The sequence below is a fragment of the Typha latifolia genome, chromosome 4, assembly GCF_019914945.1.
Source record: "Typha latifolia isolate L0001 chromosome 4, TyphaL0001v2, whole genome shotgun sequence".
Lineage (NCBI taxonomy): Eukaryota > Viridiplantae > Streptophyta > Magnoliopsida > Poales > Typhaceae > Typha > Typha latifolia.
In genome coordinates this window covers 11,449,258-11,475,816 of record NC_133089.1, presented here as the reverse complement: position 1 = coordinate 11,475,816, position 26,559 = coordinate 11,449,258, and the positions used below count along the sequence as shown (strand labels likewise).

At 36.4% G+C, this 26,559-nt stretch overlaps 2 protein-coding genes across 2 annotated transcripts; both read left to right on the top strand.

Moving 5' to 3' along the window:
• Positions 1-610: 610 nt before the first annotated feature.
• Positions 611-2,504, top strand: LOC140786915 (transcription factor bHLH35-like). Its single transcript, XM_073135630.1, has 5 exons — positions 611-988; positions 1,092-1,266; positions 1,357-1,581; positions 1,683-1,853; positions 2,256-2,504. The coding sequence occupies exons 1-5, from the start codon at positions 915-917 to the stop codon at positions 2,352-2,354; spliced, it is 744 nt and encodes a 247-aa protein (XP_072991731.1). The 5' UTR covers positions 611-914; the 3' UTR covers positions 2,355-2,504.
• A 3,716-nt stretch (positions 2,505-6,220) lies between these two features.
• On the top strand, positions 6,221-16,815 carry LOC140785817 (GATA transcription factor 20-like). Its single transcript, XM_073133847.1, has 7 exons — positions 6,221-6,905; positions 6,986-7,072; positions 7,161-7,273; positions 7,878-8,006; positions 8,250-8,355; positions 15,660-15,731; positions 16,432-16,815. The coding sequence occupies exons 1-7, from the start codon at positions 6,624-6,626 to the stop codon at positions 16,504-16,506; spliced, it is 864 nt and encodes a 287-aa protein (XP_072989948.1). The 5' UTR covers positions 6,221-6,623; the 3' UTR covers positions 16,507-16,815.
• Positions 16,816-26,559: the final 9,744 nt, after the last annotated feature.

The window sequence follows — 26,559 nt, the reverse complement described above, 5'->3', positions numbered from 1 at the left end:
TTTATCAAAATACTCCTATAAACAAAAAAAAAATCTATACTATTTTAAAAGCGTCAGAGATATTTTTGATATTAGTCCTTAATCCTCCTCCTCATTTTATACTTTAACAATTAATTACCTCTTTATCCATGACACCCTTTACTCTAATATCGCAAGTAAACACAAAGAAAAACTAAACATAATACTATTCATTAATTACTCTATCCTTTAACGAAGGATTATAGGTTTCCAAAAATCTAAACAACAATTTATACACTTTTATTGTTAAGGGGGTAAAATAATATTAAATAAAAATATACTGGATTATCAAGATATAATTAAGGCTTAAACTAATTCGGAATCCAGAAACTTTAGCTTTATCCGAGACATGTTCTGTTGGCTTCCATCTGCAATTTGGATGGGGCCGAATTGGTATATGGTAGTACAATCCTGTTATTTAAAGTCAAATATTAGTTTAATTCACATATATGTTACAGTTATTAATATACTTTATTGCTTGTACTTTGGACCAAGAACACTTTTATTTATGAAAATTAGTATATATTTAAATCCACTTGATTTAAATATAGAATGACAGAATATTAGGGTTAATCTATCTGGCAGGGCTCCCAACTCCCAATCTATTTATGCGACATTTCACGCTGCTGTCTCCTTCGAAGAAGTGGTCTCTTCTCCCTTTTTTCCCCACGTGTTTTCTGCTCTCCAACGCGGCGGACTTGTAGACTATTCCACTCTCCCCCCCAACCTTTCACAGTTCACACACACACACACACACACACACACACACACACACACACACACACACCACTATATATATATATATATACATAGAGAAAGAGGAAGGAGTGGACTCCAATCTGGGCATTATCCTTGAATTCTCCATCTCCCACAACCAAATCAAAAAACGAGCAAACATGGATGCTATGGAGGCGGAGTACCGCTGCTACTGGGAGACGAGGCAATTCCTGGAAAGCGAAGAGCTTGGCAGGTTCTTCTTCTTCTTCTTCTTCTTACCCTTAATTTGGATTGAGATTTGTTCTTGTCCGAGTTTGCTGAAACTTTTGGATGTCTCCTTAATTTCCTCTCTGCAGCTTGTTGATGTTCGAGGAGGCCGTGTCAAACTACTACGACTCGAGCTCCCCGGACGGCTCCGGTTCCAACTCCTGCACCCCCGCCGCGAAGAACATCGCCATGGAGAGGAACCGGAGAAAGAAGCTCAATGAGAAGCTGTACACTCTGCGGAGCGTAGTCCCTAACATAACCAAGGTAATTGAAGTCTCTGTTCGTCTTACCCAAAATCTAATCCACGGTCTAGTATTGTAGACTAATTGATGGACGCTCGATTCGTTGTTGTAGATGGACAAGGCGTCGATACTCAAGGACGCGATCGACTACATTCAACAACTCCAAGATCAAGAGAGGCGAATCCTAGCTGAGGTCTCGGAGGTCGAGTCGCTGAAAGAGGAGAAGGGATCGTTTGGCGATTTGGAGCAATTGGATGATCTGAGCTGCTTCCCGCAGAGGAACAAGAGGAGGAGGTCGATGGGTTCTCCCACCCCGCCATCAATCGAAGTCATAGACGTAATCCTCTCATTCTTTCTTTCTTTCTTTCTTTGAAATTAATGGCGGTAAGGAATTATTAGTTTGAAATTAATGGTGTTGGGATCTTAACCTTTGTGCAGCTGAAGGTGTCTGAGGTTGATGACAAGGTACTGGTGGTCAGCATCACTTGCAACAAGAAGAGGGACGCCATGGTCACGATTTGTCAAGTTTTTGAATCTCTGGACATCAAAATCATCACAGCAAACATCACCTCTGTTTCTGGGAGTCTCTCGCACACTCTGTTTGTTGAGGTGATTTAACCTTAACCTTTTCTTGTACTTTCTTCACAAAACGCACGGCTTTGGCATGGCAAATGCAAGGAAATCAAGTAAATTAATGCTAATACCCTTCGATTCCACACAGTCTTTAAAACATTTTCAAGCACTTGCACATGTAGAATTGGATAAAAGAATTGTTTAAAGATTGCCAAAACTGACCGTAACCACGTTGTGCTTCAGAACCCACAGAATTCACATGATTGAAATCGACTTTTCTTTTTTCTTTTGTTTTTGTCCTTAATGCGACGTGATAAGATGTTCTAACTGACAGGAAAAAAAAAAAAACTATATATATAGCATTGAAAATTAATGCCAAATTGACTTGAAAGATACTTCTTTTGCCATGGCTTGATGAATTAATTTATTTCCTTTCAGGCTGAGGAAATGAGTAGTTCTCAAATGAAGGAAAAGATTGAGACTGCCATTGCTGAGCTTGGTGGATCAAGAAGTCCAGTTAGTTCCATAAGCTATTAGCAGTTTGGAGGATCCAAAGAAGCTTAATGTGTATGCCTCTAGTTTTTTTTTTTTTTTTTCTTATATTTATGAAGAGAATGTATAATAGGCTCTGGTGGTCAATCAATTTATATGTTATAAAGATTAATAATAGGTTCTGTCCCCCTTATATATGCCATTCTTTGCTAATTGTGATGGGAAATTACTTGACTTTGGCTGCCAGATGCCCCCTAATGATTCTAAAACTCAATATATTTCTGGGTATTTCACAAAATTATCGAATAATTAAAGTACCCTTAAAGCAGTTACTTTTCTTAGTGCGTTGGTCGACTTTCTTAGTCAATTAGGTTAAGAGTCTTTACTTAGATACAGTGGTCAAGATTTAAACATTAACCCTCTTTGGATGTTTAAGCTTGTCTCAAGCCTAATCTTAAGCTTGATAGGTTTTTTTTCCCCTGAGATATATCTTGAGTTGCTCATGAACAACAACACTTTTTTTTTAAACATAAAAAAATAATCGATAACTAAGGAAAGAAATATTCTTAAGAGGTCACTACGTCACTATAAAAATAAATGATGAGCAACAGTTCATAACATCAAAGTATAATTAAGTCAGTCATGAGAAATTCCAAGCAAGTGTGTGTGTGTGTGTGTGAATCTCAAGAAAGTTATCTGACTTCTTCTTTATTTATTCTTAAATTTTAAGGATAATTTTCTCCTACCTCCCTAATTAACCTTCCTTCCTCGTTGCTAGGGTATTCTTTTGTCGAGTTTTTAACCAAACTAGCCATATTTTAATTTATTTTTATCAAAATAAATTACTCCTCAAACTTATTACCAAATAGAGTACGATTTACTACGTTTTATCTCTAAGTAAAAATACTAATTAGTTTAGCATTTTTTATTTAGTTCTAAAATACTGATTAGTTTAGCGTTATATATATATATATATATATAAATCTCTATAACTTAATCTTTCAACGGTTAAAAAAATTACCCAATAATAAAAATATTAAACTGATTAATATTTTTAAAAATATTAATTAATTTAACATTACGACTATAATAAATTAGAGCTCATTTAATAATAAATTTAAGAGATAATTATTTCAATAAAAAGGAGTTTTAGTTTGTTCAAAAACTCTCCCTTTTTGTCTCTCTTCCTGACTTACAGCAAGACAAAGTCATGATGCCATTTATTGTACGTGAAAAGTTATTTCTGGCGACAAATTAATTACGGCGAGATGATCGATCATAAAGGCATCCTTTACCAATAAACTGATAAAAAGTGAATTATTCTGCACATTTGGCTGAATTAAATTCGACGATAAAGTACCTTTGAGACCTCCATTGGAGTCTTCAGTCAAAACTGCTGATGCCCAAGAAAGAATACAAGAGAAAGAGAGAGAGGTCGGCATTGCTTACGACAACAAAGATGATGCATTAATGCTGACATATGCATGCTGAGGTCTGCAGCATCTTAATATCCTTCCATTTGCTGTCTACTTAATGTTTGGTATTCAAAAAGATGAAATGCCAGTGAACTCCACTTCTTTTAGACAATGACTTGGAAGGCGAATTGACTCTACAAAGCTGAGAATATTTTGGAGTGTGGACTTGGGAAGTTGGAATGGTATCACAAGATGCTGCACAGTTGCACTGCATTAAGGACATATACTTCCATAGCAATGGTTCCATTTCTAATCAATTAGTTATTAAAATTATTTTTTATCTATTAACAAAGTAAAGGATCTATAAGATTTTTTACTTATATGACTAGATTAATTGATAATAAAGTAGAATTTAAGTGTTATTTTTATTGTTTGTTCTTTTCACCGTAGAGTAGTGCTTGAAGATCGTTTAAATGCACTTTGAATAGATTTTCTAGAAGGTGGTATATAAGTGTTTGAAGAGTACTATTAAAACATCGAAAAATTAATCTTTTATATAAGTATAATTTAGTTTCAAATAGAAATTCCAAATTTGAATGTTTGGTCCGGATTGAAATTAGGTTTTTCCAATTATTTAAGAGTTTGACGAGTATTATTTTAGATCTTCATAACGTGAAGAAACCCTAGCTAGTACCTATTACATATAGACTGAGGAGATCATCATCACTAAATCTTAGTGAGATGTGGGCGGTACAAGTTGGAGGACGTCAACTAGAGTTAGTCTATTTGCATAAAAATAGTGCATCGCGAGATTTGGTGAGCAATAATATCTCAACCTTAGTTGTTGGCATCTAGTGGTGTAAAATTATGTAAGTAACTATATTTATAGTGGAATATGTTGATCCAAATGTAATTAGATTCATAATTTATTTATTTTTTCGTAGAGAACAAATTTTTCACATAAATTAAAAACCACTAGCCTTTATGATTACTTGCATTATTCTATGTATAGAGGGCCTATAGGAGTTATTAAGTCATCATCTTAGAACTATATTTAATTGGTATAGTGGGTTTCTTTTATTTTAGTGAAATCATTAGCTATGGACATGCCTAAAAGAAGGAAAATCGATCATTAGACCATCACTCTTCGGATGGATTTAATTACTGCACTCGAAAGCTAGGATAAAAATATTCTTCAAATCTATATAGATGAACGGGCATGGCTATATATGATTCATAATTATATTTCTGCTTGGATGTTTGTAGGTGCAACATCTATAGGGACATAGATAGTTATCCACAGGTAAGACTTGTGACACCTAATTCAAAATAAAAACAAATTGAAGTAGTCTTAGGAGAATTTGATTAATCTGAATGATAATTGATAAGTAAAATTTTTTAGAAGGATTATAAATTTTGAGTGAATGTATTAACCTATATTTTATTGATGAAATAATTTAGGATTTGCATGATGTGATTGAGACTCGATCACGTTATTTTATAAGAGATATTGGGTTTGCTAGGACGATTCAGGTTATCATCAAGATTTCTCGGGCTATGGCGTTTGAACGATACTAGATGACATTCGAACGTCAAAATCCTATCAAAAAAACAATCGGATTCTGTGCTCGAACGGTCATAAATCAGCGTTCGAATGCCATAACCTCATTAAAGAATAAATGCTCTCAGGTTTTGGCATTTGAACGGCTACAAACAAACTAAGGTGGCTTATTTGATGTGATGGTGGGGATGATTTAGTGATGGAATTAACAGAGATTGTGAGATGTCTAGGATAAGAATAAAATGGATGATAGAGATGATGATAGCATGATGTAGATTTGTGATTTAAAAAGGAAGAAGGGAGAGAAGATGGTCGGCCCTAAATAAGAAGGAGAATCGACGAATAAAAATGGAGGAGCTAGCTGGCGGCTAGAGATTGATGGTGGAAGAAGATGGTTGGCTTTACTGAACTAAGAGGGTGATAGTCGAGAAGGAAGTGGATGAAGTCGACTTGATAACACCAGTCTTGGATCGAAGGAGATGGTTGAGAAAGATGAGGTAGAAGATAGAAATTTTAATATTCTTGTATAGCCACCTTCTATATATTTAGAGGCTATCAAAATTTAAAATAGTTCAAAATAACTCTAATACGAGATAACCTCATTATTGAATGAAGACTTTGTTAGTCTCACGGGCCTTTCCTAGCATACGTAATAATTCATGAGGTACGATGGTACGACGCTTGTCAGTATTAAAATTTTAATCAAAGATCTAATAATTTTTCTTAGTCATTTAAATTTGACGCACATAATAATAATAATAATAATAATAATAATAATAATAATAATAATAATAATAATAATATAGTAGGATTAAAATATATATATTAAAAGTAAATCATATAATAATAATATGTGATATTTATTATTATTATTATTTTACATACATAGTTTTTATTTGCATGAAGATGGAAATGGTAGTTTTCTTTTTCCACCCGTCGTGAAGGTACCAAACCTACCGTTTGGCCCATTTTGACAGCCCAGAGCCCGCGGTAACCGCAGACGTACAGTACGGCGATCCCGTGATCGTCGCGGTGGACGCTCATGCTTTACGCTCCATGCCTCGTGATTCCCGCAAATCCCATCCGACGGTTCGTATTTGTTCGCCAACAGACCAGACCCACTTTGCTCTCTTCAGCTCCTGCCTGCTCTCCCCTGTCCTCGTCTTCGTTCCCCCAATTTCTCTAGGGTTTCCTCTCCTTCTCACTTCATTTCTTCTCGATCGAAATCCTAGGATTCTTCGACCGAATGTCTCCTACGTATCCTCCCCTGGCCCCGACAGTTTGATCTCCTATCTCGATTTCTCGTCGAGGAATTTCGGCTGATCTCTTGATTCGGAGATGAGCGAAAATCCTAGCCATCTCGCTCACCAGGCCGCCGGAGGCGGCGGAGAAGCGCAAATGGTCGCTGCGGCGGAGGCGATGCAGAGGTACGAGGCGAACAATGGTGGCGGCGGGGATCGGATGGAGGAGGACCACGACGTGGCCGTGGAAGGCGATGGGATGGACGGAGATGGGCCGTCGGATCCGCACGGGATCGTCGCAGCTCCGATCGGGGGCAATCAGCTCACTCTCTCGTTCCAGGGGGAGGTCTACGTGTTCGATTCCGTTTCCCCCGAAAAGGTGAGAACTTTTTATTTTTATATTTTTTTTAATACTGGCTTTAGAATGGTCATGGAGTCATTTGGATTATGTTGTTGTAGGTTCAAGCAGTGCTCCTGTTGCTGGGAGGGCGGGAGATTACTCCTGCTATGGGTTCACTTCCGTCTTCTTCCAGCTCGTACAATAGAGTACTGTCTACCTTTGTTTTTGTTTGTTGGTAATGATAGAAATGGGAGCTGTTGGGCTTGAAATGATACTACTTTTGATGTTCTACAGAGAGTGAATTTTCCCCATAGAGTGGCTTCTTTGATGAGGTTTCGGGAGAAGAGAAAAGAGAGGAACTTTGACAAGAAGATAAGATACACTGTTCGGAAGGAGGTTGCACTCAGGTGAGAAGTGGATGCTTTGAAATGTTCAAGCTGTTTCATGTTGGGCGTGGGAGCCTGTATGTGAAGCATAGTTTAGATTGTGAATGAAAGAAATATTTAGAGAAAATATTTTCTCATGGCTTCTATCAATAGAAAGTCATTGTCTTGAATAATACTCTCTTCTCCAACAATTCAAATTTAGCATTGTAGTTTTATGCTTTTACTCTGGAGTTTCAATCAATAACCCATTCTTTGATAGGTAACCTCTCGTGATATGGTTTTAAAAATGTACTTTTATGCTTTATTATTTATTTTTTGGAATATGTGAAGTTACCGCTAGTCTGAATGCTGATGGCTAATGTTTGATTTGATATTGTTCATTAGGAAATGGTGCTTCGTATGTTCTATTTTCTATTCAATAACTTGTACTATTCATCTGCTTATAACTTTTTGATAGGTTGCCTTGTTGTTACTTGTCTTCTGTTTGCATAATAGGCTATTTGATTCCATGCTGATAGAATTTCTGTTCATTTTGTTTATTCTTTCTTGTTCCTCAAATTATCAACCATTTCATAAACATTTGGTGGTTCTTGACATACAAGATATTAATATTGTTTCTCCTCAGGATGCAACGTAATAGAGGTCAATTCACATCGTCAAAATCAAAACCCGAAGATGCAACATCAGATGTATTAAGTTGGGATGGTACACAAAAATGGGGTTCAGTGGAAGGTCGGCCCTCATCTGCATCTGAGTAAGTTAGGTCAACCAACTAATAAGGCATTAGAATGTTGGAATATCATATCCACTATTATTTTGAGTGCATATAATTTCTTCCTTTTTATGTGACCGTAGATGTTTGAAATTGCTAACACTTTCATTTAATATTTTAGTTTTTTTCATTGGTGAATGTTTTACTATAGCGTCAACCTTAAATGCATAATAGGGTGTCTCTTTCCAATGTTTGATGTGTCATTTCTCTATGAATATGATTTAGGTGCCATCATTGTGGCATTAGTGCAAAGTCTACACCAATGATGCGTCGTGGACCTGATGGACCGAGGACTTTGTGCAATGCTTGTGGATTAATGTGGGCAAATAAGGTTAGCCATATTATATTTGTACCTTATTTATTTCATGGTGACTTTACATTGCTTTTATTTAGTCTTTTTTTTAGATTTTCATGATTCTATGACGGTATCTTTGATCTCTATGTTGGTTGGGAAAAAAAAACCCTGAGTCTAGCTTAGATTTGTTGATGGGGAGTTCTTGGATCCTTGGAACTTGGAAGCACGCAAAGTAAGATTGAATTATGTATATTGGATGCTTTAGTAAATTCTATAAGGTCAGAGTTATATGTTTAGGATGAAGGGCCAAAAGATATTTAATGATGTGATTTGTCCTCTTCTCCAAGTATGTATTTCTGATAGATCTAGCCATATAGATTTATTTTTTGGACTAGAGTCCTCTAGATTTCAATAGCCAAAGGATAGAGTGATGACATTCATATATAGCAGTGTAAATGGGTAATGGAGCTGAGCTCAAGCAAGCTTGAACCTAAGAGTAAAAGTTCTAAAAATAGCATTGATACTAGATTTTCATCAAATGGGTATTGGTGAGCCCAAAATTGTCCCTAAAATGGATTCCTTTATTATGGTTAGAGTACTAATTGCTAAAAAATCAAAATGATTGGTAACCAATTTTGAGCTCATGCAAGGAGCTAATGTAGAGTTGGCTCGAGCTTGGCTCGGTTCTAGAAAACCAATTTTTTCTATTACACTTATAAATGATTTGGAGGACCTCAGCTTATAGCTTTGACTTTCATGACACCAAACAATAGGATATATAACAACTTCTCCTTTTTGCTGTTATATTTTTAAAGCATTGGACTACAGCTTATAATGCAAGAAAAATCAGAAATAATATTAGGGATGTGAGAATTGAGCCTAGGGCTTATATGAAGCAAATATCTATTACTAACGGGTGCTAACACAATATAAGGATTTCAATTATAAGGTTTGTATTTTGTGTATGATTATTGTGAACTCTTCTATTAGAGTAAAAATAGTAATTTATATTAACCACGCCTAAGCCTCAGAATTTACATCATTGTGGACTCTTCTATGCAATAAGCAAAGGGAGGAGGCGCTCTATTAGAATGCACAATAAAGGACTCGGCACATTTGAAGTCCAAAACAAAACAATAGCGCTATCCTGACCAACAACAACGAGCCAATTAGCCTCCCGATTTCCTTCACGGTTAATGTGGCGAAAGGATTGAGGTGGATAGGTGCGAAGCACATGACAAATTTCTTTAATAAGGTGTCGTATGGTTAATGGAGCATGCTTGCTATTGCGAACCAGCTGCAGCAAGGGGAGTTAGTCAACCTCACATGCAGGGGCCAAAGGTGAAGGCGGTTTGCACAAGTGAGGTCCTCCATTAATGCCCAAACCTCCACATGTAGAGGGCCCCCACACTTAAGCAGATTCACAATAGCACCTACACCAAGCTCCTTAAAGTTATCGACAATATATACTCCAATGCCACGATCTGAGGTAGGTTAAAAAGATCTATTAAAGGTAAGTTTAAATATCCAATTGGAGGGAGAGACCATGGTTCGAAAGATCGGCCGATCCTGATCAAGATTTCTCCTCTCACGTTGTTTCTCTCTTTATTTCTCTTTCCCTACCATAGGTATTGTTTCTCCGATGTAGAAATTCAGCTATGGTAAACTCCAGCGATGCAGATCTAACTCCAGTGACCTTGTGTATGTGATTTTTTTAATTTTATTTATTTATTTCTCTCTTCTCTTATTTCTTTATTACGGTTTTTTTCTTCTCCTTTATTGTGGTGGAATTTTTTTCTTGTTTTTTCTTTTCATTTCTTTCGCACTCTCTTTTGTTGCAACAATTTTAAGTAAGTATTTCTTTAGTTTTCTAGGCTTCATATGTGAGTAATTATTATTTTTTATTTTTGTCATTTATTTAAATTTTAGAAATTTTGTAGCATTTTTAAATAAAATTTAGAATTTTATGTAATTAAAAAATAGTTTGATATGATTTGATCTTAGTAGTCGATACGGCTAATCTGATCGATATGCCCGATACATATCCTTTTTTTCGGGAGATTGATCTCGTCCCCAATTTTTTGAACCTTGGGAGAAACCACAAATTCCAATATCCTCAATTGGTCCATGCTCACTGAGTAGGAATCAAAGAAATAGTTAGTTTTTGTGGACAACCTTGTGGAGAAGAGAGAGGAAGTAGAAGGCATTTTCATTAGCCAAATATCTAGCATTGTGACCTTTGAAAAAGAGAGAAAAAGATGTTGGTCCTTGGACTTGCCTTGCCTTCCACTAATCCATGAGGAGCGGAGCCGGTCTTTAGAGAAAGTGAATGCCGCCTCGAAAGAGGTCATGCAAACATCCCAAAATGCCTTAGGCAAAAAGAACATATTAGAAAGATATGATCAAGATCCTTATCTGCATTACACCATGGGCAAAGAGGAGAGATAGTGAGATTTAAAGCACAAAACCAGGCCTTGGAAGGCAACCAACCCCACGCCACCTTATACAAAAAAAAAAAAATTAATGTGGGGAGTGACCGGAAGGGTACAGATGACCACTAGACATCCACTAGACATCCTAAATTCCAAGCCCACTCAAAGCCATCCCAGATTTCAGGCTCATGCGGAGTTTGGCCGACCATAAAATCATAGGCAAACTTAGGGGAGATTAGACCAAACATATTTGCAGATCTAGTCATCCGTAAAGGGAAATGAGGCAATGAAATAGATTGTATTTGTTGAGCAAGAATATGACTGGACCAAAAATTTACGAGGCCAAGGTTCCACTCTCTATGATTTATCAGACAACCATAGATTTTGCCCAAAAAGAGATCTCTATGTTAACAAATGTGGGCACTTAGGTAGAGGAAGGTTAGAAGTCCAGGGATCAAACATAATGGAAGTATCTTTGCCATTCCCTATGGATTTGGCAAAGCACCATTTCAACACTGAAAGGCAGGGCAAATATGTTTGAAGGATAGGCAAGGCTTTCTTAGGATGCATATGATCCTTCCACGAGTGCAATTGCCCATATTCGCAACGCATGATCTTAATACCAAATGGGCTAGCATGAGAAATAAGGCTAAATGCTCGAGTTCTCATAAGAGCAGCCTAATTGATTCTAAGGTCACGGAAGGCCAATCCACAAGCAGTACCCAAGTAGGAGAGCCATTAATGAGAGAAGCATGGCTCAAAGTTTTAACACAAGCACAAAACCAACACATCCAAATCAGGGGAAAATTATGCAAGTCAAATAAACTCAATAGCCTTCTAGCTAAGCCGATCGTAGGTCTTTGCCATGTCTAATTTAATCATGTCAAGATGACCTATTTTAGAATGCTCTAAAGAATGAGCCATTTCTTGAGCAACTAAAGTATTATGAGAGATATGCTGCCCAACCATGAAGGTTGTTTGCTCAGTGCTAACTAGGGCTAGCAATAGTGCCTTCATCATGGTAGTTACCTACTCGCGATGGATGAGCCACCTTGCGAATTAAAATAATGTAGGTTTAGCTCCAACGGACCAGAAGGGTGCCACTCACTTGAAAATGACAGAACACCTAGCCAAATGGTCCTAGGGTATCCCAGCACTTCTAGTAGAACTCCACTTGAAAACCATCCGAGTCAAGCACTTTGCTGAGCAGTGTAGACCAAAAGAGTCAGTCGACTTTCCTCAAGGGTGAAAGGCTATAAGCTCATCATAGCAGGCTGTGGGCATCTCTGGCATGCCTAAAAGTGGCACACTGGGTCTCCACTGATTCGCGGGGTTCCAAAAGGCTGAGTAACCATAAAACCTTAGCAATCTTGATGCACCTCATGTAAGAAAATGAATGCCGATGAGTTTGAGCGATAGCACCTTCCTTGGTCTTGTTGATTTTCCTAAGAAAATACCATGAACTAGGGCATCAAAGCCTTGTTGATTCTAGAAAACACCAAGAACATTGGAAAACTCTACTAATTTTATTCCATCGACCAAATATCCCCTTTTTATTTGAATCTTCAACAACATATAGGAAATAAATGACCTAAAAAGCAAAATCATAATTTTGCTAAAAATAGTAAAAACGAGATAAATACAGATAGAGCTAATTCTAAATGTCCAAAATTTGAAAGAATCAGTCAAATTCAGGGTTTCTAGAAAAAGATATTAAACAAACAAATATCTTCTAAACTAGTAAAAATGTGATTTTGGAGGCCTAAATGATGGAATTGACCAAAATATGATTGCGCTTAAAGTGTGGTCTCAAGTTTTGCTCAGAACAGCGTTTCCACTGAAAATAATCTATAATTTTGCCCAATTTGGTGATGTTATCCAGAGACCCTTTGATTCAGCTTGGATGACAATCCTAAATCATCATACACCCCTCCTTATGCTGCTGCATCATCTTCCCTAGGTTGTAGAAAATTCACCCATGAAAGGGTATAAGATGTTTGACATTGAAGACATCTGACATGCGAATATGACTGGGAAGCTTCAGTCTATAGGCATTAGGATTAATTTTCTCAAGGGCCTCCAGTGGACCAATTATATGTGCAACGAGTCTATTGTACTCCCCAACAAATAATCAAGCATTATTTAACACAACCCACACCAAATTGCAACATCAAATTCCACATGTCGACACTTGTTATCAGCAGCTTGCTTGTATCTGGTCATCGCTACTAGGAGATTCTATCATCTTATGAACATTGTGAAGTTGCACGACAAAATCCTTGACCTTGCTATGAGTATGCCAAATATCAAGTAGGGGTGCTAAGTCACGTGGATTACGCAACATCAAACCATACACAATGTGAAAAAGACTAAAGTTAGTGCTACGATTGACAAAGCAATAGAAGGCAAACTTGGCTTGATATAACTTTTGGTCCCAAGTCTTTAAATGATCACTCACCATGCTTCTAAGATCACCCAAAGAATGATTAATGAACTTTCTTTGCCTATCAGTCCGAGGGTGACAACATCAAACCATACACAATGTGAAAAAGACTAAAGTTAGTGCTACGTTTGACAAAGTGATTGAATGCGAACTCAGCTTGATATAACTTCTGGTCCCAAGTCTTTAAATGATCACTCACCATGCTTCTAAGAAGATCACCCAAAGAATAATTAATGAACTCTGTTTGCCTATTTGTCCGAGACAACCGCTGTTAAAATCAAGCTTAATATTAGATAGTCTCTATAAGTTTCTCCAGAAGTGGCTGAGAAAATGACTATCTCTGTTAGATATGATGGAGAGAGGCAACCTATGAGATGGTAGATCTCTCGAAAGCATAATTGAGCCATATTCACTGTATCACTACAAGGTTTCAAAACTCGATATATGGATTGGGATTGGCTGTTAGTAACGGCTGTAGCAGTCGTATTGACCGTCCGTATTGGATCGGACTACTTTTAATTACCAAAAATTCTAAATTTTATTTAAAAATACATAAAAAATTTGAAAAATTTAGAAAAGTTCTAAAATGTAGAAAAAATAATGAAAAAAAATAAGAAAATAAAAATTAGTCACAGATGAAATCTAAAATCTAAAGAAAAATCTTACTAAAAAATTTTGATTTAAATTTGTCAAATTTATACTTGTAAATTATTACTACAGAACAATAGTAAAGAAAGAGTTCTCTTCATTGTTGTTCTATAGCAATAAGAAAAGAAAAGCTAAAAAATGCGTGCAGAGTCGCCAGGACTCATCGGATCGGCCATCGGATGAGTTCGGTGAAGTTGGAGAAGAGTGTGTGTGAGAGATAGAGGGTAAAAACTTGAAAACTTACAGCAGCTTGTGACGGTGCCCTCATAGATGTCTATAGGGTTAGGGTTATGGGCAAATGGATAAAAGAGATGATGTGCACAAATTTCAAGACAGGTTAAATTTTCTCAAATCGGTTCGATCACCTCGTGTGACTTTTTGGACCCATGAGTATGACTTTGGGCTCGAGTACAAACCAAAGATGACTAGCGGAGTGACTTGGTGGGCCTACATTAATTTGGCTACTAGTGTAGTTAGAGCTACTAGTGTAGTAAAGATTAGTTTCCAGCGGTTATCTTCTCTCTTTCATCTTCTATCCTTTCTTTTAATCTTCTTCTTACTCTATTTTAAGCCCATAGAAATATACCACATGTTATATATCATGTATAGTAGTAAAAATTGGTTGCCAATTTATGTTATTGACTTTATACACCTTTTAGTGAGGATGGGAAGCCAAATCTTCTCTGGTTGGGTCACATCTTGATCTGGCTTGGGGAAGATTAATTTTCAAACATATGGTAGGGCCTGTATTTAGAAAATCAAGACTGAATAAGTTTTGGGCCAGGATTGTGCTTCAATGCCATAGCCTGATCCTGGTTCCTGGTTAAGAAGTCAGAACGTGAACAGATGAAGGCTTTAATAACAATGCATACTTTGATATCTTAACCATCAATCCAAATAAATGCACGACTAGAGATTTCAACACCCAGACACCAAAATTGTCTCCTCACATCATCTGATCTAGCTTCCGGATCCACCCATCTGCCTCTTTAGACATCACTCCTCTCAACTTGGAGGAAACTTTGTAATCTTGTATAATTGGAAGAATATCGAAATCTCTTCAAGTTATCTTATTCTATAAAGCATTTGATCTAGCTCTTTTCTCTGAAGACCATCATCCTGCCCTTCTTTTTGACGTGTTTAGTAGGTTAGCAGCATCTCAAGAGAAACAGCACTTGGAAGCTAGGCTTGAACTTTCATTGCTTGTCCTTTTCCTTACCACCAGACCTGTCCACTGCCTGACTGCTTCAAGAACATGCATTGCTGATCCTTTCTCTCCAGCACTAGCTCCATTACTTCTGATCACTCTGGCATTCTCCTGCCACACCGTCAATTCCCTCCACTGATCAGCACTCCGTGAGTAGCTGCTGCTGTCTTGTTGTTATAGCTATGATTGCTTTAAGCATGTCCCAACTATCATACCTATTAGCTATCTTTCCAGTTGATGAGCTATTTTGCATAAAGGAAGGCGACATAGAGGATGAAAAAAATTGAGGTATTTGGGCTTTTGTTCTTGGGTTTATCTGTAGGACTTCAATTTACTTTTGCTTGGCTTGGTCAAAACCTTCTATGGTGGGCCTAGGCTCAAGCTTAGGTAGGCCCACCAGTACTTGCTCTCTCAGTCATTGGCATTTTTGGAAAGTCTCCAGCCATCTAATTGGTCAGCTAACTAAACTCAAATGATATCATAAATTTGTTGTTTAGTTTATGGTGGTATTCTTGTTAAATGTTTCGGAAAATGAAGTTGCATTTTATTGTCTTAACTGAATTGGAACGTAATTTTATGTATGTTTCTCCTTACCCATATGGTTCTGCAGGGTACATTGAGGGACCTTTCAAAAACTCCACCAGTGCCCATTCAGATTGCTCCTTCGGAACCAAAGGATGGAGTAAGTTTTCAACCCGTCAGCCTGAAAAGCTGTTCTCTTTTAGATGTCTTGCTGTACATTAATTAGTTCATCGAATTTTGCACTACCACTTTGATTCTTTGGGTCATACTATAGCTGCTTGTGAAATTGACAACCATTGAGCAACATTGGCTGAGTAATATTTGGGGGAAAAGAAGTACTAAATCTGTCCATTTATGCTTTACATCCTTTTTACATTGTTTTAATTTAATATAATAGATTGTGTGATTTTCAACTTTATATATTTTGTCGTTCTGGTTTTAGGTTTACGAAAGAAATCTGTTCGTTAGTTCATGTATCCTACTTCATCACAAGATTACTCCCTATAGCTTAGAGTCATAGGGAGTAATTTTGAGAAGATTGTAAACCAGGCCTTGTTTTAAATCGTATGGAAACACATGGGACCCCTTGAAGAGAAATAAAACCACAAGGACCCTTCTTATAAAGTTGGAAACTACTGGGATCTAGGATCTATTTGTATAAGAATAAAATAACACTGTAGGCTCTAATTGCATAATTCTACAAAGTAGAAAACCACAGAGACCTATGTGATGGAAAATTGGTTCTGAGAACAGTGTGTTATTATTGACATTTCTTTCATTTCGCAGACGTGTATTCTTGACTCCATATTAATTTTTACACTTCTTTATCTAATACTATCAGCATTTCATTTTTCCTGCAGAATGGAAATGCTGGAGACCTGGTCGAGCAGCACCCTGTTCCAACAGCTTCTAATGGTCATGATATATCATCCTGAGAGGAATACTGATTGGAGAAAGCGAGTCGATCATGGAGCCCATTCCTTTGCGAGAGCTGAAATTGGTTTATACTATCAGGCAAGCATGTACTGTAACTTATCAGAGGCAAAATATTTAGGAGTTTTCTTGCCCATGGTCGTGGGTTAAGATATGCCCGTAGATTGTTTCATACTTGTTTCTCTTGATTGTATCAATAGGCTACATTCTGAGTTTCAAATCTTTCACAGCTTTTGCTGGTTAGTGTGCAGGAGAACCTTCCTAATGTGCATTGCAGTAACGTAATTATTTGATCATACTTTAGTTGCCAATTCTACTGCATATTTGTTTGCTGCATGTGACCTTTATGTAGACAGTCTCATGCAGTCTCATGCGAATGCCTTTAATTTCCCTTCGAGAGATATATATATATATATATATTGGGGTTTATATCAGAATTAAAGTTGTGTTGTTGAAATATGTCCATGATAATTAAGTTATCCTTTTATTAAGACAACCATGCAGATAGTGTTTTTCTAGTCACGCATATAAGATATACACGTAGCACATAATTTTATAACCCAAATAATTGTTCCTCTCCAATATAGCGAAGAGATCAAGTGACAGCAAAGAACCTCCAAGAACTAAAGATTGAGATTAGGGGTGGAACCGAGTTGGATTGGATTGGTTTCATATCCGAGGTTAGTGGGATACAAGTTGAGATTCCTATCCATTTTGGCATTCGAAATTGATCTGTAATTGAGTTAGCTCGGCAAGGATATGGATTAAAGAATAGTACCTGAATAACTTCTCACCAAATTTCTTCAAATATATATATATATATATATATATTCACACAAAAAACTGGCTTTTTAGGAAAAGTCGCTAAGTTAGAATACTTCATTAACTTTAATAAAGCGGTAACGTAGTCTGATATATAGAAGAGAGGGGGCCAGAGTGATAGCTTTTTGACACAAGCGTCTTTCACTTAGACTATATTAGGCAGCATTATAGATGAGACAAAGTGTCAAGCCTACTACTGGCATATAAAGAAAGAAATACAAGAAGATAGTCTTAATCATCATGTAGGTTTTATCAAGTCAACAATCCAAGACACAAACTCCAACGAAAAGGGCAAAGAAACCCACAGACACACTAGCCCTACGCTATAATAAGGCTAAAAAAGAAAACAAAAAATGACAAAATGGCACACTAATGCACAATGCCTAGGATCTAAGTGGAGAGGCATCGGATCAAAGCACACAGGTGGCACAGCAAATGAAGCTAAAAACCACTGCACAAAAATCTAGCAACACAACCATGAAGAGATTACAATGGCTGGAGCTGAGAGGGCAGAGGAGTGGCGTAGGGCAACGGTGTAGTAGGTGATGGCTTAGAGCGGGACAACATGACAGACAGGTGATGCGGGAGGAGGTAGAGCGATGCAGAGCGTGGCGAAGTGACGATAGACAACAGAACAACGAGGTGAACCATCAGAAGAAAAGAGTAAGAGCTAAATGGAGAAGGCAACGGTGCAAGAGAAAGAGGATGAGCAAAGGCCTAAAGGAAGTGGAATACTAAGAGAACTATACATACAATGAGTCGCGGACCACCACGGTAAGCTCAGGCTATAATTAGAGAGCAAGGGAAAGCGGGAAAAGAGATGAAGATGAGAGAGATAAAAGGAGAGAGGAGAGGAGAGGGGAGGGGAAATCCTGCCCTCCTCCCCTAACCCCCACTAGGTTAGGAGAATGGAGGAGATAAAGATGCCGGCAATAATGAAACTGTCTTAGGTAAAAGAGGAAGGGGATGACCGAACCCTAAAAGAGCTACTATACTACAGTCGGTGTCATAAAAAAATAAAATAAAATAAAAAGAAGAAAGAAAATCTTTTACAAATAAATGATCAAATCTTGAATTGCAAATCTCATACAAAATACAAGCATCTGTTCTCCGGGTGTCCAAATCCAATCTATTCAATTCAATAGCCATGATGGCTATACGCATTCCAAATTAGAGTAGGTCACATTTTCATGATGTGGACTCCACCCAAAAACTCTATTCTTACTTAGCATCTTCTTCTTCCTTCCTCTTTCTATTCTCTCTCTCTCTCTCTCTCTCTTTCTATGTCTTGCTTAATTGGTTAGCCTCCTCCATCATTCTCCTTTCTTCTCCCCCATTTCTTATTCATCCCCCCTATTTTTTAAGAGCCTACAAAAGAAAATTTTCCTAGAATTCCTTGGCTTATTCAATATCAATACCGCTATTACACAAAACTCTCTCATCTACGAAAAGTATGAACTGAATACGTTATATAAATTATGACATACTATCAACATAATATGATATATATTGTGGATTAAGTGATTCACTGTCTTACGCAAAGAACACAAGGTTTAAGAAGAAAATAATAAAAAAATGACTTGATATACGGAAAACAAAAAAAAAATTGAACGTGACGTCTCGATCAGAAATAATTGCACAATGTTGTTTCGACGCCATTTTCCTCTGCAAAAAGAACAAAGACGATAGAATTAATCTAACAAGTAGTATATACAAGCATGCTCAATTGATCTCGGTCTTGGGACCAAAGACAACAACATTACATAATTCCTTGGCAGGAGTGATGGCTTTTGTACTGACAAAGGGAATCAATTGGATAGAGCTTCAAAAGAAGAGCCCATTCACAGAGAGAGAAAGAAAGAGAGAGAGAGAGAGAGAGAGAGAGAGAGAGAGATGGGAAATTGCTTATTACATTCCTTAGAGTAGTATCCTAAGCTGATGCTGATATGTGTCTCCCATGCAATTCATCTATCAAGCTGCAATTAATGTCTTATTCTTGTGTTCCATGTCCCACTAGAAGCACATATATGAATCTCAGTCTCAATCCCCATCTTTTTGTTTCTATCTTTCTTGTCGTCTGTTACACCACTGATTTTGTTCCTCTGAGGAGGAGAAAGAGGATTCAAAACTTAGACCACCATTGATTCCTACCTCTCTTTTTTTTTCCTTAATCTGATCCTCTTGTCCCTCCCTGGCATGACAAATTGGCTACTTGTTGTACTATTTACTATTGGAGATGACATATGAAGCTTTAAATTGCTAAAGAATTACGAGCTGTATTTTGTGAATTCTTTATGTGTGTCTTACGTACATAAAAAATAAATAGAATCTCGATTCATACTAACACTGTTTAAATAAAAATAAATTATGTCCACATCCAGGGATTCAATAAATATAGAATAATATTTGCTCAACAATATGCCACGCATACCATTCAGAGCAACAGGACTAGCTTTTTACTATGTCAGCAGTGGACCATGGAGGCCTAAATGCTTGAAAATAATTCAAATTTAAGTGAATAGCTCAAGTCATCTTCAAATAATGGACAAACAATTACATATCAATCATTTTTAAGTTTTATTTCAATTTATATTTCTCATTACGTTATCAATATAGTAACTTTGAAATAAGCAATTCTTATACCAACTATTAGACAAGGCATCAAATCATAGTATTAATAAGATATTGGAAAACGTATCTCAACTCAAACACCTTAAGACACTGCTAAATGTGAGAATGGCCGGGGCTAAATCAACTATCAAATCTATGACTCGCTATTACTTATCAAATAATCAAATGGAGGCTTAAAGGCTTTCTTTTAAGACTATCTATCACCTGAGACGTTGATGCATTGTGGGGATAACAAGGCGGTCCTAGTGAACTCACTTGTACTTGGTCTTGGCACAGCTTCTGTTTGTCTTCTTAAAACTAGTCTCGTTTCCAGGGTTCAAGATCCATCATCAAGGGACCACCCTCCCAGGATTCATGACTAGTTCAACATATCTATGATTAGATCGGGTGCCATTGCATTGCAGCATTGCAGGTATAGGTTAGCTAGGTTCGGATCAAATGGGGTTCCGGTTAGGTTAAGATAATGCAATCACGAAAATGACTCATTTATTATATGAGTCAAAAATTTTAAATAGAACATGTTTATTAAATAGGTTATGCGAGTCAGATTATAGGGTGATATAAATTATTAATGTTATAAACGAGTTACTCAGATGATATATAGGTTATTCAAGTCATAATGGAACTATCATTTCATAAATGGGTAGAGATAGTAAATACAAATATGAATCATTTAACAATTAGGTTGGAGACGGATTAAATCATTTATGACCCGAACCAATTAAATTAAACTCAAACATGTTTAGTTAACGCCTTTTGGGTTCGTGTTGCCCTATCACATTAGGTCAAAAATTACCACCCGTAATTGCATGGGCTTTCATCTCCCTTGTGGTATCACTAGGGGAGCGAGGGTGTCGTGAGGAGCAAATAGTTCGGGATGGTCCGAGCACATTGTTAGATACATAGTCATCGATCATGCTTTTAGATAGTTATTGTTCTATAATTTGAGTATAATGCACTGTAGAATTAGATCAAGAGTTATCAAAGTAGCTAGATACATGTGATCAATATGTTGACATATATCTGACAACACTAATAACATCTGGAACTACTTGGATAAGATTGGCCTGCATTAAAGTTATTAGCATGTAGTGCTATGGTAGAAAATTGAATAAATTTCAATCTCAATATTAATGAGATGATTCAAACTCATAACCTTAGCTATAGACCCTAGAATAAGAACATTTAACTAGAATGCCAAACTTTTTTTGGCAGATACTTGTAATAAATAAATTTATCCTTTGACTAGGGGTGCAAGTGAATTGGGTACATATAGCAATATCATTAACATCATTGACTAGGGACTAGGGTGCACTTCTGAAATTATATTATATAAGTGAATAAGTAGCTAGGTGAAATGCCTTATCTCTTTGTTCCAACTCCAATCATTTATGACCAAGAAGTAATCCCCATTAATTTAAGTGAAATACTTCTTATGGCTTATTCCAACATGCCACTATAAAAGTGTGCTTACATGTTATTAATATTGCTAGGATTAATAATAAGAGAAATTTATCAAAACTTCTTACATTTTGCCTCTACTAGTATTCACAACCTACATAGATATTTATCACTTTATCTTTATAATTTTTATGTCTCAAAATTATCGTGAGATAACTTTAACCTAACATTAGTGGAAGGATTAGAGAACATTTCATTTCTTTTTAAATAAAAAATAAAATATCTAAAATACCTCTCACTTGACTTTAAAATCCGATTTCCGTTATATTTTAACTTTAACCCTAGAAACATACTCAATGAAATTTAGGTTATTTTACATTAATAGATAATCTAATTTATCTATATGATACCTATCTGCTAGAAAATCTAGCATTAAGGAGATTTTGTTACGATCCGACCACATGGATTAAGTCGAGTTAAGTCTAGGCGAGTCGAGTTAATTAATTAACTCTATCTTATTGTTTGAATTTTAAATAAATTGGATAATCCGCATGTGGATCCGATCTGTTAGAGATTTTTACTCCTATAAATAGTAGTGGACATGTATTGATAATAATAGTTTAGCCAAATATTTATTTTTATCTTTATCTTTTATTGTAGCCGTTAGATCGCCTTATCTTTCTAGGAGTAGATCATAGCCGTAAAAGCATCCGACTTTCCAAACCCTAGCCACCCCCTCCACCAACAACCACCATATCTTATCACCGTCCACCACCACTCTTGGACATCCGCCACCCTTCGACGACCGTTGCAATGTTGGTTAATTAACGTTCTGCATATTTGTCCTTGCTCTACTATTCTAACCATAACTTTCAATCGGGATCTCTAATTGACTTCATTATAAATCCATTAGAACCCTAACTTCTAATATTATTACCCCTCAAGGATGATGGATCATTCCAGATCTAGTTCATAACATATTTTTACTCATTAAAAGCAAAATGTATACATGGTGAATAATAAACATTCATATAATAGGATGTGAATGATAATAAAAGTAAAATGTATGGTGTTTTTGATAAAATTATAAAAAAATTGAAGAAGTCTATGGGTGATCCAGATGTAAGTATCCCTTATTTGTAAGTGTAACATTGTAACATTACTAGCGAGAGAGAACATGCTATAGTAGACTAGTAGTCGAATGACAACATGCATAATTTTCTAGTAGCATATTGATTTCTTTTTCTTTCATTTTTATTTCTTTTGAGGGGGTGAAGTGAAAATTTATGATGTCTCAGTTAAATCGATGTCTGAAATTTTAAACCGAGAAATAATTTACTGCTATATATGCATATATATATATATATATAGAGAGAGAGAGAGAGAGAGAGAGAGAGAGAGAGAGAGAGAGAGAGAGAGAGAGAGAGAGAGAGAGAGAGAGAGAGAGAGAGAGAGAGAGAGAGAGAGAGAGAGAGAGAGAGAGAGAGAGAGAGAGAGAGAGAGAGAGAGAGAGAGAGAGAGAGAGAGAGAGAGAGAGAGAGAGAGAGAGAGAGAGAGAGAGAGAGAGAGAGAGAGAGAGAGAGAGAGAGAGAGAGAGAGAGAGAGAGAGAGAAGTTTTGTAGTAGTAGTTTGGCATCTCTAATATTACAAGGAGAGAAGGTCCCAGAAAGATAGCTGGCTATATATGCATGCCTTCTTTTTCAGTCTTTCTTTCCAGATTCGTGTCTTTATCCCCATGCAATATCGTTCTCATCTCAGCGTTTCACTTTTAATATTCTTTGTACGGATCTCTAATCCCCTCTCACTCTCTTATATATATATATATATATATATATATTTTAACTCTGTTATAAAGGTATTGTTACTTCTACTCTAGTGACAAGAAATCAGCTACTAATTAACTTCTTTGTTTAGAGATAGTAGGAACTAATGCTAACCCAATCAAAGACAAAACATTTAATTGTTGTAGGAAAGTGTTATGATCTGACCACATGAGTTAAATCAATCGAGTCAAATTTAATCGAGTCAGGTTAATTAGCTAGATTTTTTTTTAAATAAATTCAAATAAAATAGATAACTAGAATGTGAATCTGACCAGACTTTACTTCTAAAAATTGGAATAATTATGTATTGATTATTGAGTTCAGTTATTTTACTATCTCGTCCTTATCTTTCATTATAGTCGGTAGATTATTATTTATCTTTGTAGGAGTATATTATAACCGTAGAATTTTTCTAAGCACCCAAATTCTAGCCATCCTCTTTAACCACCGGCAACCCTATTATAGAGCCGTCTAGCACCATCTTGGTCATCCACCATCCTCCGATAATTACTGCATTCCGTTCTAATATTCTTCTATTGTTTTAATTTTAGCTTTTTATCTTGACCTCGGATTCACGTGAAATTTAATTCATTAGAACTCCAACTCACAAGGTTACTACCACAAAATATTTCTTAATTTTCTTACATCCAAATTGGTCCATATATGATTTGTAACACAAAGTGAAACTTCTAACTTTTATAGAGGAATTGAGTGTTTGAGGAATTGGTATGCAAGATTCGTTCAAAAAAATAATCAGTCAATCTTCACTTTTTCAAAACAAAAAAAAAAAAAAGGAGAAAGGGCTTTGCCATTCTTTATGGACAAAGATATTCAAAATTCAAAGAATGCATTAGTAAATTACGAAGTTAATTACACTTAGACTCCCGAGATGGATATAAAACAATAAATAAGTATTTTTATTTTTCTATCATTCTTTCTCCCAAATACTATGAAAAAATAAATTAGACCGATCTATACGAAAACAAACAATAGTTCAATAGATCTAAGTAGAATTATCATAAATTAAGATTAATCACATAACATTATTAGGATGAATATATCTACTCTCAACCAATCTTTAAAAAAATGGTGTTTGTGGGATTAGGATAGTTGAGCAGTTGATAAATGCTCCTTTGGTGGTGTTGGTGACCAGAGCACCAAAACCCTAATCAATGTTTTATAATCTAAGACTGTACTTAACATTTTGTTGAAGTGGAGGGGAACAACATAAAGAGCTACTATTTTCTGAGACTATCACCAATTAATGGGACTGCACAACAAAATGAGACACAAGAGAGTATTATTTTTTCTTGTATAGTGTAGAACTACTCAATGATCCAATATATATATTTTTAATTCTAATGAAGCAGATATCATATTGAATCCATACCTCAAGGAATATTCTCTAAATGTATCATTATTTGTGACATGGGAGGTTAGTCGATGAGCACTTAGCATCAAAAACCCAAATTTAAGTCCAAATTTTTCCTTTTTTATTTGTAAGTACACTCACGTTCAACAATGTATCCTCAACTACAACTTTTTATATTCTATTAACACAAAGACATCACTGGGATTCACAATCATAGTCGGGTTGATATTAAGTTAGGTTAGATCCGGATAAATTTAAAGAGTTTTTTTTTTTATCAAATTAGCTCTTCCCAATTTTTTTTTTAGATTTTTAGTACATTTTAAAACTTAAATACAAAATTATATGTGTCGTTTGTTGTATTAATCAGTGGGTTTGAAACACATTTAATCTAGTATTTAAGTTTCAAAGTAAAAAAATAATAATAGAAATTTGGCAGACTTATAATATTCAAAATTCAAAGTATGCTAATAATTTCATGTATACGAGAGAGAGACAGAGTACAAATTAATAGACATCACTGGGGTTTGACAATCATGTCAAGTCGGGTTAAATCAAGGCAAGTTTAAGCCAATAACGACATATTTTATCTATCTCTTTAATTACTGAATAAATATAATTGGGCTTGATCCCACTTTTCTCAGAATAAAAGTTTAAGCCAGCATAAACGTAATATATTTTAACAATATTAAATACGAACATAATTTATTTATCAAATGGATTACGTGGGTCGCTCATTTAATCAATTTAAGAAGTAAGTTAAATTGGTTTAAAAAATGGTTAAACATATTTTATATGGGTTAGATAAATGGATTAAAAAAACTTTATGAGTTATCCGGATTTACATGGGTTATTCGGATTTTATGAGTTATTCACAAGTTATCTGTTTTCATAATTGAGTTATTGAATTATTTAGCTCATAATCTCGTTACAGGGTGATAAACTGATTTATAAATAAAATATATTAAACTCAAGCGCATTTAAAGTCTTCCAATTCATGTCAAGTTACTGTGTTAAGACAATTGCCACCTTTAGACGTCATCACATCACTAAATGTTATAATGTGAAGCATATCAGGAACTATAAAAATATCGTTCTCATAGATCAAAGTGTTATCACAAACCCTACATGTAAATCTCATTATACAATCAAGGGATTTTACTTAGTCTACCAATTACCAGGAGGGAGGGTGTAACACCCAACAAGAAAAAAAAGAAAATAAAAATGGAGGGGCGGCACAGGGCATGTGCCGTGCTTGTGGCCACCATAGCCCCTCCCTTCTTACTTCTCCATACTTACCTAATAAAAGAGTCAGTCTTTGTCAGGCGAAGGGAGAGGGAGGGGACAGGCCTAGCCCCGCTGCGCACGCCATCGTCGGCGTGCACGAAAGGTGGGCCTCACGTAGTGGCAACCGCCCTCCCCCCTCTCTCTCTCTCTTCCCCTCTCTTCCCCTCCCCTTTGTTCACTTCCCTATCCCTATTTCTTTTGCACAGTTCGCTGAGGATTGTGTTCTCTCCCTATACTTACCTGCATCTCTCCCTCAAAGATTTGCTTGCGTTCATAAGATCTTTAGGGCTGGCAATGTGGCAAGAATAATCCAAGTACTTGCATTTCATATATCTCTCTCTCTTTCCCTCCCCTCGGTTCACTCTCATGGTGGGGCTAGTGAAGTCGTCGTTGTCAATGAGTCCTCCTCCCTTGTTCTTTCTTTTTCTAAATGGTGATGACGTGGCGCTTCGGGCGCAGCGCCTTCATCCTCTCTTTGCCTTTGGCAATGTAGCCAATTTTGCTAGGAATTGCCGCTCATGCTAGGTGGTGCCTAGCTTGAGCATGCCCGGGCCGGATGGAGCGAACCTAGACTCGGGCTAGGTGGGCCAGCCCGAGCATGCTGTGGTTGCAGGCTGGGCTTGGCCTTGCCTGTTCAACCCGAGCCTTTTGAGTTTTTGTTCTGGGTAGGGCATGAGCTTAATTTTTTTCTTTCTCTCATTATTATTTGTCCCCTCTTTCAC

What these genes read in the sequence shown, in the direction of transcription:
- LOC140786915 (XM_073135630.1), top strand. Translation starts at nt 915, where the DNA reads ATGGATGCTATGGAGGCGGAGTACCGCTGCTACTGGGAGACGAGGCAA. An exon ending in GAAAGCGAAGAGCTTGGCAG is followed by an intron (nt 989 to 1,091) that starts GTTCTTCTTCTT and finishes TCCTCTCTGCAG; the next exon opens with CTTGTTGATGTTCGAGGAGG. An exon ending in CGCACACTCTGTTTGTTGAG is followed by an intron (nt 1,854 to 2,255) that starts GTGATTTAACCT and finishes ATTTCCTTTCAG; the next exon opens with GCTGAGGAAATGAGTAGTTC.
- LOC140785817 (XM_073133847.1), top strand. Translation starts at nt 6,624, where the DNA reads ATGAGCGAAAATCCTAGCCATCTCGCTCACCAGGCCGCCGGAGGCGGC. An exon ending in ATTCCGTTTCCCCCGAAAAG is followed by an intron (nt 6,906 to 6,985) that starts GTGAGAACTTTT and finishes ATGTTGTTGTAG; the next exon opens with GTTCAAGCAGTGCTCCTGTT. An exon ending in CTTCCAGCTCGTACAATAGA is followed by an intron (nt 7,073 to 7,160) that starts GTACTGTCTACC and finishes GATGTTCTACAG; the next exon opens with AGAGTGAATTTTCCCCATAG.